This window comes from Mustela erminea, chromosome 12, assembly GCF_009829155.1.
Source record: "Mustela erminea isolate mMusErm1 chromosome 12, mMusErm1.Pri, whole genome shotgun sequence".
Lineage (NCBI taxonomy): Eukaryota > Metazoa > Chordata > Mammalia > Carnivora > Mustelidae > Mustela > Mustela erminea.
Window position 1 is genome coordinate 53,200,948 of NC_045625.1, and position 14,967 is coordinate 53,215,914.

General features: G+C 41.2%; 1 protein-coding gene across 7 annotated transcripts in view; it reads left to right on the plus strand.

Moving 5' to 3' along the window:
- The window catches only part of FREM1 (FRAS1 related extracellular matrix 1), a 173,974-nt gene that overhangs the window by 49,690 nt on the left and 109,317 nt on the right, over nucleotides 1-14,967 (plus strand). For all 7 annotated transcript variants that reach the window (XR_004277487.1, XM_032307887.1, XM_032307891.1 and 4 more), the window contains 2 exons: nucleotides 8,845-9,168; nucleotides 13,185-13,293. Coding sequence is in view for 6 of the 7 variants with exons in the window: in XM_032307887.1 (XP_032163778.1) it covers nucleotides 8,845-9,168; nucleotides 13,185-13,293 (433 nt within the window). In the remaining variant the exon portion in view is untranslated. The remainder of the gene's footprint in view (nucleotides 1-8,844; nucleotides 9,169-13,184; nucleotides 13,294-14,967) is intronic.

The window sequence follows — 14,967 nt, forward strand, 5'->3', positions numbered from 1 at the left end:
ATCTAAATTCTCTCAAAGCTAGGATAACTGAGACAGAAGATAGAATTAGTGATCTGGAGGACAAACAGATAGAAAGGATCAGGAGGAAGCCTGGAACAAACAGCTTAGAAGCCATGAAAACAGAATCAGGGAAATAAATGATGCCATGAAATGTTTCAACATCAGAATTATTGGAATCCCTGAAGGGGAGGAGAGGAGAAAGAAAGAAGTCTAGAAGATATAGTGGAACAAGTTCTTCATGAAAATTTACCCAATCTGGTGAATGGAACCAGCGTTCATGTACTAGAGGCCAAACGGTCTCCACCCAAGATTATAGATTCCAGAAAAACATCAAGGCACCTGATAGTCAAATTGAGGAATCATAATTGTAGATATAATCTCTTGAAAGCTGCTAGGACAAAGAGGCTCCTTACTTACAGAGGAAAGCCCATCAGAATAACATCAGACCTGTCCACAGAGACCTGGCAAGCTGGAAAGGGCTGGCAAGATATATTCAGGGCACTAAATGAGAAGAGCATGCAGCCAAGAATACTTTATCCAGCAAGACTGACATTCAAAATGGATGGAGAGATAAAGAGTTTCCAAGACCGGCAAGGCTTAAAAGACTATGCAACCACCAAGCTGACACCTTAGGGAATATTAAGGGGGGTTCTATAAAAGAGGGAAAATCCTAAGAATAGCATTGAATAGAAATATAGACACAATCTACAGAAAGAAAGACTTCAAAGGTAATATGATGTCAATAAAAATGTATGTATCAATAATCACTCTCAATGTGAATGGCCTAAATGTGCCCATAAAATGGCACAGGGTTGCAGATTGGATAAAATGACAGGACCCATCCATATGTTGTCTACAAGAGACCCATTTGGAACCTAAAGATACACCCAGACTGAAAGTGAAGAGATGGAAAAGCATCTTTCATGTCAGTGGGCCTCAAAAGAAGGCCGGGGTAGCGATTCTCATATCAGACAAATTAGATTTTAAACTAAAGACTGTAGTCAGAGATACAGAAGGACACATCATTTGTAAAGGGACTATCCACCAAGATGATCTAACAATTGTAAATATCTATGCCCCCAATATGGGAGCAGCCAATTACATAAAAAAAAACCTGTTAATCAAGATAAAGAGTCATATTGATATGAATACATTAATAGTAGGAGATCTTAACACACCTCTCTCAGAAATAAACAGATCATCGCAGCAGAAAATCAATAAAGAAACAAGAGCATTGAATGACACATTGGACCAGATGGACCTCATAGATATTTACAGAATATTCCACCCTAAAACAACAGAATATTCAGTCTTCTCAAGTGCACATGGAACCTTCTCAAGAATAGACCACATACTGGGTCAGAAATCAGGACTCAACCGATACCAAAAGACTGAGATTATTCCCTGCACATTCTCAGATCACAATGCTTTGAAACTGGAGCTCAATCACAAGGAAAAGTTCGGAAGGAACTCAAACACCTGGAAACTAAATACCACCTTGCTTAAGAATGCTTGGATCAACCAGGAGATCAAAGAAGAACTGAAACAATTCATGGAAACCAATGAGAATGAAGACACGTTGGTCCAAAACCTATGGGATACAGCAAAGGCAGTCCTAAGGGGAATACATAGCCATGCAAGCCTCCCTCAAAAAAATTGAAAAATCCAGAATACACCAGCTGTCTCTACACCTTAAAGAACTGGAGAATCAACAACAAATCAAACCAACTCCACACATAAGAAGAGAAATAAGGAAGATTAGAGCTGAGATCAATGAGGTAGAAACCAGAGACATAGTAGAATGTATCAGTGAAACTAGAAGCTGGTTTTTTTTGAAAGAATCAATAAGATCAATAAACCATTGGCCACACTAATCCAAAAGAAAAGAGAGAAAGCCCAAATTAATAAAACTGTGAGTGAAAAGGGAGAGATCACAACTAACACCAAGGAAGTAGAAACAATCATCAGAAGTTATTACCAACGGTTATATGCCAATAAGCTAAGCAACCTAGATGAAATGGATGCGTTCCTGGAAAACTATAAACTCCCAAAATTGAACCAGGAAGAAATTGACAACCTGAATAGACCAATATCTAGTAACAAGATTGAAGCAGTGATCAAAAACCTCCCAAAAAACAAGAGCCCAGGACCTGATGGATTCCCTGGGGAATTCTACCAAACTTTCAAGGAATAAATAACACCTATTCTCCTGAAGCTGTTTCAAAAAATTAAAGCAGAAGGAAAATTTCCAGACTCTTTTTATGAAGCCAGCATTACCTTGATCCCCACACCAGGCAAAGACCCTACCAAAAAGGAGAATTTCAGACCAATATCTCTGATGAACATGGATGCTAAGATTCTCAACAAGATCCTAGCAAACAGGATTCAACAGCACATTAAAAAGATTATCCACCATGACTAAGTGGGATTCATTCCTGGGCTACAATGATGGTTCAACATTTGCAAATCAAACAATGTGATAGAACAAATTAATATGAGAAGAGAGAAGAACCACGTGGTCCTCTCAATTGATGCAGAAAAAGCATTTGACACAATCCAGCATACATTCCTGATTAAAACACTTCAAAGTATAGGGATAGAGGGAACATTCCTGAACTTCATAAAATCTGTCTATGAAAGACCCACAGCAAATATCATCCTCAATGGGAAAAAGCTTGCATCCTTCCCGTTGAGATCAGGAACACGACAAGGATGCCCACTCTCACCACTCTTGTTCAATATAGTATTAGAAGTCCTAGCAACAGCAATCAGACAACAAAGAGAAATAAAAGGTATCCAAATGGGCAATGAAGAAGTCAAACTCTCTCTCTTTTCAGTTGACATGATTCTTTAAATGGAAAACCCAAAAGACTCCATCCCCAAACTACTAGAACTCATAAAGCAATTCAGCAATGTGGCAGGATACAAAGTCAATGTACAGAAATCAGTAGCTTTCTTATACACTAACAATGAAAATATGGAAAGGGAAATTCGAGAATCGATTCCATTTACTATAACACCAAGAACCATAAGACACCTGGGAATAAACCTAACCAAAGAGGTAAAGGATCTGTACTCGAGGAACTGCAGAACACTCATGAAAGAAATTGAAGAAGACACAAAAAGATGGAAGACCATTGCATGCTCTTGGATCGGAAGAATAAACATTGTTAAGATGTCTATACTGCCTAGAGAAATCTATACTTTTAATGCCATTCTGATCAAAATTCTACTGGTATTTTTCAAAGATCTGGAGCAAATAATCCAAAAATTTGTATGGAATCAGAAGAGACCCAGAATCACTAAGGAAGTGTTGAAAAACAAAAAAGTGGGGGCATCACGTTAGCCAATTTCAAGCTTTACTACAAAGCTCTGATCACCAAGATAGCATGGTACTGACATAAAAACAGACACATAGACCAGTGGAACAAAGTAGTGAGCCCAGATATGGACCCTCAACTCTATGGTCAAATAATCTTTGACAAAACAGGAAAAAATTTACAGTGGATAAAAGACAGTCTCTTCAATAAATGGTGCTGGGAAAACTGGACAGCTATATGTAGAAGAATGAAACTCGACCATTCTTTTAACACCGTACACAAAGATAAACTCTATGTGGATAAAAGACCTCAATGTGAGACAGAAATCCATCGAATCCTAGAGGAGAATATAGGCAGTAACCTCTTCGATAACAGCCACAGCAACTTCTTTCAAGATATGTCTCCAAAGGCAAAGGAAAGAAAAGCGAAAATGAACTTTTGGGACTTCATCAAAATCAAAAGCTTCTGCACAGCAAAGGAAACAGTCAAGAAAACAAAGAGGCAACCCACGGAATGGGAGAAGATATTTGCAAATGACAATACAGACAAAAGGTTGATATCCAGGATCTATAAAGAACTCCTCAAACTCAACACACACAAAACAGACAATCATATCAAAAAATGGGCAGAAGATATGAACAGACACCTCTCCAATGAAGACATACAAATGGCTATCAGACACATGAAAAAATGTTCATCATCACTAGCCATCAGGGAGATTCAAATTAAAACCACATTGAGAAACCACCTTACACCAGTTAGAATGGCCAAAATTAGCAAGACAGGAAACAACATGTGTTGGAGGGGATGTGGAGAAAGGGGAACCCTCTTACACTGTTGTTGGGAATGCAAGTTGGTGCAGCCACTTTGGAGAACAGTATGGAGATTGCTCAAGAAATTAAAAATAGACCTTCTCTATGACCCTGCAATTGCACTACTGGGTATTTACCCCAAACATACAGATGTAGTGAAAAGAAGGGCCATCTGTACCCCAATGTTTATAGCAGCAATGGCCATGGTCGCCAAACTGTGGAAAGAACCAAGATGCCCTTCAACGGACGAATGGATAAGGAAGATGTGGTCCATATACACAATGGAGTATTATGCCTCCATCAGAAAGGATGAATACCCAACTTTTGTATCAACATGGACGGAACTGGAAGGGATTATGCTGAGTGAAATAAGTCAAGCAGAGAGAGTCAATTATCATATGGTTTCACTTATTTGTGGAGCTTAACAAATAGCATGGAGGACAAAGTGAGTTAGAGAGGAGAAGGGAGTTGAGGGAAATTCTAAGGGGAGGTGAACCATGAGAGACTATGGACTCTGAAAAACAATCTGTGGGTTTTGAAGGGGCAGGGGGTGGGAGGTTGGGGGAACCAGGTGGTGGGTTTTGGAGAGGGCATGGATTGCATGGAGCACTGGGTGTGGTGCAAAAACAATGAATACTGTTACACTGAATAGAAATTAAAAGAAAAAGGAGTTAATAAAATAAGAAATTGGTTGAAAAAGGAAAGAGAAAAAATTGAAGTGGAAAGACTAAAGAATAGGGGGGGGGGGAAAGCCGTGAATTCTATATAGTGTTTTCCCCTAGTGCTGGAGTTCTGTAGTTCTCTATGATGGGTAAACTTGGTCTTAGTTGGATGTTCTTGATCACCTTGGGTGGGGGGTCTGTTGCACTGATTCTCAGGTGTCTTTACCTTAGGCAGAATTGCAGCACCCTTGCCAGGGGCAAGACTAGATCAGTGGCTCCAGGTTGCTCTGTGTGGCTTTTGTTCCCTGAAGGTTTCCTGTGCAGCTTTAGGATGAGAATGAAAATTGCGGTCTCCCCATGTCCAGACCTGGAGCCAAATGCTCAGGCCCCACTCCTCAGTGTGTCCTTAAGGAAAAGCAGTCAGTCACTTATGTCTCTCTGATCTCCAGTCACACTTGTGCTCACCTGGCCTGTGACAGAATTTTGTCTCAGGCTCACAACCCTGTTTCGAGTCTCCAGACCCTGCAGACTCCTGAGGCACACTCCTGAGCCACTCCTCTTGGTGGGTAGGGGGTGTCTCGCAGGTTCTGCTGCTTGCTGGGCCCCTGCTTGGACAGTAGTCATTAGACCACTATTTGTGGTTTATGGTTTATGGCAACTCCGAGCTGAAAGCCCACTCCTGGGCTTGCTAATTGCAGCTGGCTTCCCTGCTCTGATACCTGGGACCCCTGCCACACTCAGGCATCTCTGGGATTCCTGTGATCCTGGGGATCCTGGGGATACTGTTCCACTTAGGATTCTGCCCTGCTTTGCCATCAGAGCACCTCTCAGGCAGGGACATCCCTCACTGGAACAACCTTTTACAAGTTCTGATTTGGGGCTCTGCTGCTCCCTCTGCCTGCAGTTTATCTTCCTATATATTGCCTCAGAGTACCATCTCTGCACCTCCTACCTTGCAGAAAGTGGTTGTTTTTTTATTGGTGGAGTTGCAGCTGTTCTTTTCTTAGGTCTCTGGTTGAGTTTGTGTTCAGAATGATTTGATAGCTATCCAGCTGAATTCCCACTCCACTGTCTTGAACAATGCACACTGTCCTTTTTTAATGCTTTTTGCCTTGATTCATCTTTCTTTGAAAGTAATATGGTCACTTCTGCTTTTTCCTTTACATGATAACTTTTGATCATCCTTTTCATTTTAAAATTTGTATGTAATTTTATTTTAAATTTCTCCTCTATAAGACATATGTAATTAGATATTTAATTTCAGAATATTTGTCTTAAACAGGGGAATATAAGGTATAGTTTTGTAATGGATATGTATTTTTTTCTATCATTTTGTTTTATGCTTTCTGGCTAATTAAAAAAATTATCTTGCAATACAGATTATATTTTCTATGCCTGTTTCTTCACTTATTTGAAAGTCCTTTATCTCATTTTATATTTTACTGGAATTTAATTCCAAACTTTAAAACATTGTTTAACTTATATTTTTAATATTTAAGACAAAAAATGAAATGAGTTTCGTTAGGTCTTTCCTATATGTGGTAAGGATTGATCTTGTTTATCCTTTCTCCTGGGGATTTCCCATCTTCCAGGCTTTGTTTATACAATCTGCAATTTCAGGTTTAGGATTCAGTTGTTATACCTGTTACTTCTTCAATCATTTATCTCTTATTTCAAGTAAGCTTTTTTGACATTTATATCTATTTTGTTAGCATGTTTAAATTGACATATTTATTTAGGCTTAATCCTAGGTTTAAATAGTCTTACTGTTCAGCACTAGTCCTTTTATACTATGATTTTCCCATACTTGAATTTCAACATTATGACTTTTATGATTTTTAAATATACATGTTTTTAAAGTAGTTTCCATGTCCAGCATGAAGCCCAATGCAGGGCTTGAACTCACAGCCTTGAGATCAAGACTTGAGCTGAGATCAAGAGTCAGATGCTTAACTGACTGAGCCACCCAGATGCCCCTTAAAAAAAATTTTTTTTAATGGCACGTGAAGACTGATATCTCAGCATATCTTTAATTTGTCTTCATTAAGCATGGAGTGGGAGGAAAGAGGGGTTGATTGTCTTCTTTTCTCTTTCTCTGTTGCATTCCTCTCTTTTTAGTTTGCTGGCTAGTCTTGGAACTTCTGGTCTTAGAGGGCTTGGTTTGTGGGGAGCATTGGTGAGAGAGGTCTTACTTGATCAGATACTGATGGAATAAAACTTCATGCTCTGTAACTCTGGCAAGTGTTTCTAGCTTAGGCTTTGTCTCCAGGGCAATTTTGTGGTTTCTCTGCGGATCTCCCATCCTTGAGATCTTCTTCAGGTAGAACTCCAGTAGAGTCATTTCTAGCCTGAGTATTCATTTGCAATTCCTCCCCACAGCTCCTAGGATGATTTCCATCCCCAGCTTCCTGCTTCTGCCATTCTTTGGCTTCTCACAGATGCACCCAAAAGGTCAAAGTCCAGTATGACCCCAGACCAACAGTCTGTCCCCTTCAGCTGATATGTGGTAGCCCCCATATGTTTATCTCTGCCACAAACAAGGACTAGACAGATCCCAGAAGAGACACCAGTATTCTGGGTCTGGCCCCCTTGCTTCCTCCTGTATGAACCCAGCATTAATCCTCGCCATCTCACATGTAAAAGATACATTTAAGGCTGGCCTCCAGGAAACTTCTGTCCTGACACCCAAGACAAATGTAGCATTGTTTACCTTTCCTCTTCACGGGGTTGGGTGGGGTTGGGGATTGAGGGAGTGACTCAGCACAGAAAAGCACTCTTCTCTACAAATAAATCTTTCTCTTACCCCTCTCAACCCTTTTCTATTCTTGCAGTGGTTGAAGGGGTTCTAGACCAGTTCCAGACGATTTGCTTTGTAAATGTGCCTATAGTATCAGTGCCACATTCATTTTGAAATCTGGTATCTTTCTCATTGGAACCTCAGCTGAGACTGAGTTAAAAAGAATTCTGTTCTTTACATTTCGTTTCATACGGATAACAACTTCTAGTCCAATATCCAGTGTTCTGCATACTGAATGTGACTCCTATCATTAAGGGTCATTCTTAACAATGCAAAACACCAAATCCCATGATAACCAGCATCTCCTGCTTTGAGGACTTTTCCTCATAAAGCCTGATCCCAAGATGCAATTTCTTGGTTTCTCTGGCAATCCCCATTATAGGGGATGTTTGCTCATAGCTCTCTCATTTGAGGGTGCGTTTCTAGCCTGATTGGTAACTTTCAGCTTTAATTACCTTCTTGTCACCTGGGGACTCAGGGTCTTAACTAGACAGATGAGCCACCACCCTTCAGTTGCGTGGGTACTGAGTTACAGAGACATTTTCCTTTATCCTGCCTTTGCCCTCTTCAAAACCACATGGCAGGAAGTGGGCAGGGTGACCAGAGGAGGTAGGTGGGGCACGCCAGACACAGCTAAGTGCTTTACTTTGGTTATCTCATTTAATCCTCACTTAATACTTGGGGTCCCACTATTTGTATTTTACAAAGAGGGGAAAAGGCTTAGGAGTTAAACAGTGTGTTTAAAATCACAAAAGTGCTGGACATAGACTCAAAAGGACAGTTCCTTCTGACACCAAAATGAATGTACCCTTTCAATCCTGGCTACATACTAGAGTCCACCAGAGAGAGTTTTAGAAATACCAGTTTTCTGGTTCCTTTTTGGGAACAATTAAATTCGAACCCACAAGAGATGAAGCTTGAGCATCAGTATGTGCTTAAAACTCTCCAATGATTCAGGCTCTTGGGTGGCTCAGATGATAATTGTCTGCTTTTAGCTCAGGCCATAATGCCAGCATCCTGGGATGGAGCCCCACATCAGGCTCTCTACTCAGTGGGGAACCTGCTTCTCTAACTCCTACTCCCCCTGCTTGTGTTAAATAAAATAAAAAGCAAAAACAACAACTGTCCACTGATTCTAATGTGCAGCCAGGTTTCAGGCCACTGCTGGACATCCTGTCTCCAAACTATTAGCCATGTATGTGATCGCTTCATTCATATTATTTCCCCTTCGTATTTTTTTTCCTTTTCAAAAGTCAGAGAGTGCGTGGTTGCCCGTCTATATCAGAGCTGGCTTTCCTAATCAGATTCCAAGGGCTGCATTCATGGCCATGTTTACTCTGGAAGTGGATCAGTTCATCCTGACCTCCCTGACTCCATCCGTTCTGGACTGTGAAGAGGACGAGACCCCTAAGCCCTTGCTGGTGTTTAACATCACCAAAGCTCCGCTGGACGGCTATGTGACACATCTGTGGGATCATACCAGACCGGTCTCCTCGTTCACCTGGAAGGATCTAAGTGACCTGCAGATAGCCTATCAGCCGCCGAACAGCAGCCATTCTGTGCGGAGACATTATGAGGTAAGAAGAAAGGGAGATGAAGCGTCTAACCTGTCTGGTATCCACAGTCAGTGAAGATGCAGGCACTTCTCGTCACCTTCAGGTTAGTTTGTACCTTCAGTGCCTCAGAAGAGAATCAGTCACTGTAAATCTGGAGGCAGACTCAAATGCTTACAGGAGCTGGGCATGTGATGCAAATGAGGAGACTAAGCAGGGGGAGGGGATGGGAGAGGGAGACTGAGGGGAGGCAGCTGCCCCCACGCCAGTGATTGCTGCCTTGTGTGAATACACACAAATCAGGCCACACCCAGGGTAGCCTTAGCTCTTGTTCTTCAGAGGAGTTGGAGATCCGTAAATTTTTCTTTTATTTTGTAAAAATGTTTCAATTTTTAAATACAGGATACATATTTAAAATTCTGAAACATATTGTGGCATCTATGAAATATTTCTGAGGGCCACTTTTGGTCCAGAGGTCACTGGTTTGAGAACTCCGGTGTCCTTGATGGCCTTTCTGCATGCCATAGACCATGGGAGTTAAAGATGACTTTGTCTACAATCCTTTCATTAACAAATTCTTTTTATTTTAGAGATTTATTTATTCATTTGAGAGAAAGAGAGAGAATAAGCACAAGCGGGAGGGTCAGGGGAGGGAGAAAGAATCTCAAGTAGACCTCATGCTGAGTGTGGAGCCCCACATGGGGCTTAATCCCATGACCCTGAGATTATCACTTGAGCTGAAACCAAGAGTCGGACTCTCAAGCCACTGTGCCACCCGGGCACCCCTCATTAATAAATTCTATTATTCCTTCTTTGTAGAAGTGTTTTACTGGGATCCTTACTTTATTTATTTATTTATTTATTTATTTATTTGACACAGAGAGAGAGAGAGAGACAGTGAGAGAGGGGACATAAGCAAGGGAGAGTGGGAGCGGGAGAAGCAGGCTTTCCGCTGAAGAGGGAGCCTGATGCAGGGGCTCAATCCCTGGACCCTGGGATCATGACCTGAGCCAAAGGCAGACGCTTAACTACTGAGCCACCCAGATACCCTGAGATCCTTAATTTTAATGAATAACCCTGACTCAGGATAGAAGATTCCATAATCTCATTAGATGACTAGTTTCTCTATCAAACACTTTCCTGTCAGAAAAGTCTCCTTCCTGAAGAATCAATGAAACAAGATGGGATTGGGAGGGAGACAAACCATAAGTGACTCTTAATCTCACAAAACAAACTGAGGGTTGCTGGGGGGCGGGGGGTTGGGAGAAGGGGGGTGGGGTTATGGACATTGGGGAGGGTATGTGCTTTGGTGAGTGCTGTGAAGTGTGTAAATCTGGCGATTCACAGACCTGTACCCCTGGAGATAAAAATATATGTTTATAAAAAATAAAAAATTAAAAAAAAAAACCAAAAAAAACACAAAAATTAAAAAAAAAATAAAAGCTTTTGGCAACAACAACAACAACAGCAACAAAAAAGAAAAGTCTCCTTCCTGTCTAATCTCAGTACCTTCTGCTGTTCTTCTAACCTCTTCCCTCTAATTTTGTTTTGGATGGGAGTTGAGAACAGCTGGTGACAGTCTTGCACATAATAACCCTCCACAAACTTGCAGACCTACCAGCAAGTTGATTCAAACAGGATGGAACGTTTACATGAGCAGATTGACACAGACCTGACTTCAGGTTTATTAAGGAAAATGAGTGAGCCTGCCGTTCCAAATTGCCCTCTATCTAATTTAGGCATTCTCAGCATTTAGCCTTCAGGGAAGACAAAAGACTTGACTGTAAGTGCCATGTTTTTGCCCTTTGCTTTGCTTTTCTTCACTTCATCATAGTAAGTGGCAGCCATTTTTTTTCTTTTTTCCTTTTGCCTCCCATTCCTTTTGTATTACCGGGTCATTACTCATTAGATGTCCAGTTTTACCTTGAACTCCTAAATAAAAAACAGCTCCTCTAGTTGCTTTCTGTGTGTCTTTTCTGGCATGGTATAATGTGATCCTAAAGCAGAACCTGGTCAAATGTGTGATTTTGTCATTGCTGTTAGAGGGTGACTCTCAGTTTTCTCAGTGATTAGGTGCTTTGCAGATTCTGTGGGCTGGAAGTCCTGGGCTCCTTCAGTCACCTAAGGTAGGACTCCCGAGGCCAGCGCAATGACCCATGCTCCTGAAGCTAGCCAAGCATTCCTTGGACTATAATGTCAAGGCGGTTCATTCTTTCGGCCATGCAAATTCAAACTCGTTTTACCAGGTACCCTGTTGGTTTGAGAACAGTGTTTCTTAGTGAGCACATGACATACAATTTCAGATGGCTCAACCTAACAGATACTGACATTCTACCTCCAAAAGACATCCCCGCCTGGGTGTGGTTCCATTTCTAGTCTGTTACTTTGGCCCCCTTGAACCTGTTTCTTTGGTGGGGTAGTACCTGCTGATATGCTGCCATTTAAGAATTTATCCTCTCTGGTCAACCAAATGGCGATTCAGTGTCAAATGGACATTCTTCAAAAGTAGGCGTGTGCTTTGCATTTCTGTCCTATATGCCATCCTTCCCTGTCAGCATCTGGTAAAATATGTGCATAATACATAAAAAGGTTCAAAACTTAATGGGATAAAATATTAAAAAAAAAAACAAAAAACTTAATGGGGCACTGGGCGGCTCAGTTGGTTAGGAAAGAGTCTACCTTAGGCTCAGGTCATGATCCAAGGTCCTGGGATGGAGCCCTGTATCGGGAAAAAAAAATCTCTGCTCAGCAGGGGGTCTGGTTTTCCCTCTCACTCCCTCTGTTCCTCTGTCTCTCAAATAAAGAAATAAAATCTTTTTAAAAAAAGATTTTATTAAAAATTTATTATAAATTTTTAATAAAACCTTTTAATAAAATCTAATAAAATTTTTATTTTATTATAAGTTTTATTAAAAATTATTAAAAATTTTAAAAGATTTTATAAAATATTTTTTAAAAAAGATTTTCTTTATTTGACAGAGAGAGAGATCGCAAGTAGGCAGAGAGAGAGGGGGAGGCAGGCTATCCACTGAGCAGAGAGCCCGATATGAGGCTCGATCCCAGGACCCTGAGATCATGACCTGAGCTGAAGGCAGAGACTTAACTCACTGAGCCACCCAGGCACCCCAAGAAATAAAATCTTTATGAAAAACCTTCTCATTTAGCCCCATTTATTAGCTATGGATTTCATGGAAGCGAATAAAATCTGGGTATTTAAAAATATGTTTGGAAAGATAGATGCCTCTAGAGCAGGGTCTCTTAAAAGCAGCACCAGTGGCATTTCGCACTGGCTGATTCTTTATTATGCGGACTGTCTTGTGCATGGTAGCTTGTAGGAGCATCCCTGGCCTCTGTCTACTATTTAGTGGCCGGTAGGACAGCCCACCATGCTTACCTATTTGTGAGATCAAAAATGTCTTTAGACATTTCCAAGTGTCCCCTGGGGGAATAAAGCCTCCCGCAGTTAAGATTTACTGCTCTGGTCCTTGTACCTTGGGCTCGAGTGGCCCGAGGCTGGTCTCTTGAGCAAATACAGGGACCCTTTTTCACCGTATTCACCTATTTGAGGCTAAAAGCTTCTTTTATGGAGAGGAAAATTTAACAATACTGCTAACTAATGAACAAAATCTAGAGCCTGAAAACGTGAGATCTGTTTGTCGAAAATGACATTAGGCGGGGCGCCTGGGTGGTTCAGTCGGTTAAGCATCTGACTCTTGATTTTGGTGCAGGTCATGATCTCAGGGTCCTGAGTCTGAGCCCCATGTCAGGCTCCTCGCTCAGCAGGAAGTATGCTTCTCTCCCTCTGCCCCTCCCCCTGTGCTCGCTTGCACACACACACTCTCTCTCTCTCTCTAAGATAAATAAACCAATCTTTCTTTTTTTTTTTTTTTAAATAAATAAACCAATCTTTAAAAAAATGAGTTATGGCTTCAGCAGAAATCTAACCTTTTGCCTCCCACTGTGGAGTCTGCCCCAGGAATAGTGGTATTTTATGCTCTAAACTGTCAATGTGTGATCCATAGGCAACTGTTTGTTTGCAGCTGGAGGTGGAGGTTTATGATTTCTTCTTCGAGAGGAGTGCACCGATTACAGTCCACATCTCCATCAGAACAGCAGATACCAACGCCCCGCGGGTGTCCTGGAACACAGGTGAAGCTCCGTGGAGAAGCCACAGAGCCCTAAAGGGAAGACGGGAAAGTATATGGGTCAGGAAAGAAAGGTCGTTTTCTTCCCATTTCGCACAAGAGGCAGCTGAAACCCAGCCCGGTGAAGGCAATCAGATAGTTGTTTTTGTTTTGTTTTTCCTACTAGCAGGGTGAGAAATTTAAATCCAGGATTCCTGTGTGGGGAAGCCAAGTTTCTCCTCTGGAAGAAATAAGCCAGAAGGGCACCTTTCAAATGAATGAGGCAAAAAGTGACTACTTGGGAGACTGAGCTATAGTCGGGACAGAGAGCAAAAAGGTGTCCAACCGCTATTCAGAAGGAGGGAAGGAAGCGGTAGACTAATTCATTGTCCTGTTTCTAAGACAGGCAAGGAAGCCACAATGCAGGAATAAAGAGCTTAAACTGCTTTATTTTAAAAGAAGGTCACTTCTGAGTGATCTTTAATGCAATGTATATATTTAGATCAGATGTAAATGTGGAATGTAAATGAGGATTTTTCTCCTTTCCCATTGATCTCATTGACAGCATTTAAAATATACTTGTAAGTAGTGGCCGTAGGTTCTGTTAAGGGAAAACATCTTTGTCTGATTTAAATTCCCACATGGTGGCTTAAACTCGTTGCCGTGTGTGTGTGTGTGTGTGTGTGTGTGTGTGTGTGTATGCCCTTGCATGTGGGTACACACACACACATGTTTGCATGTATGTGAGTTTCAGTCATGAGAACATTGGTTGAGCAGTCTTGTGTTTCTCTGTCCTACTCTACCTGTTACAAGGATAATGAAAGAAAAGAAGGAATTGATAACCCGAAGTTTAGTAATAATATATTAAATGAATTATTGCTTCAGATAAAGACTTAATAGTCTGTGTGATCTGTGAAACCCAAGCTTGTTAAGAGCGCTCCAAATCTGGTTTTGACTACTTGGGACATGACAATTTTTTTTAAAATCAATTTTCAGTTATGATGAACTTAATACATGTTCATCACTGAAAACTTGGCAAGTACATTAAGCAATAAATTGAATGAATGGATGGATAATAATAATGATACTAATAATGAATGGATAGTAATGAATAAATGATTGAAATGGTAATGAATGAACAAAATCATTTATTACTCCACCATGAAGACAGAACCACTCTTAATATTTTGCTGTCTATACTTCTAGTCTTGCTTGTTCTTCTGCTGTGTCCCACGATGCCTTGGATTATGCTGTACCATACACTCATGGCTTCAAAACCCTTATTACCAATCACAGAGATTTTTTTTTTAATAGGCTCCACACCCAGCATGGAGCCTAGCACAGGTCTTGAACTCACGACTCTCAGGTTAAGAACTGAGCAAGACCAAGAGTTGGACACTTAACTGACTGGGCCCCTCAGGCATCCCTCACAGAGATTCTTTATATGTGTTTGTTCTTCCTCCCTTCTCTCTTTCCTTTCTTCCTCCCTCCCATCTTTCTCTCTCTCTCTGTCTCCAGACTGTATGGCTTACCCCAGGTTCCCCAGCCAACAGCCCTTGAGGCAGGTCATATACTAACTCTATACCCAAAAAGAATGAGGGGGAATGGATGTTGTGAGGAACAAACAAAAAGTTGACAAGACTAAGTTGGTGAGAAAGTGAAGTTGACTGCTCCCTCATGCTGGTGTCTCCAGGAGGAG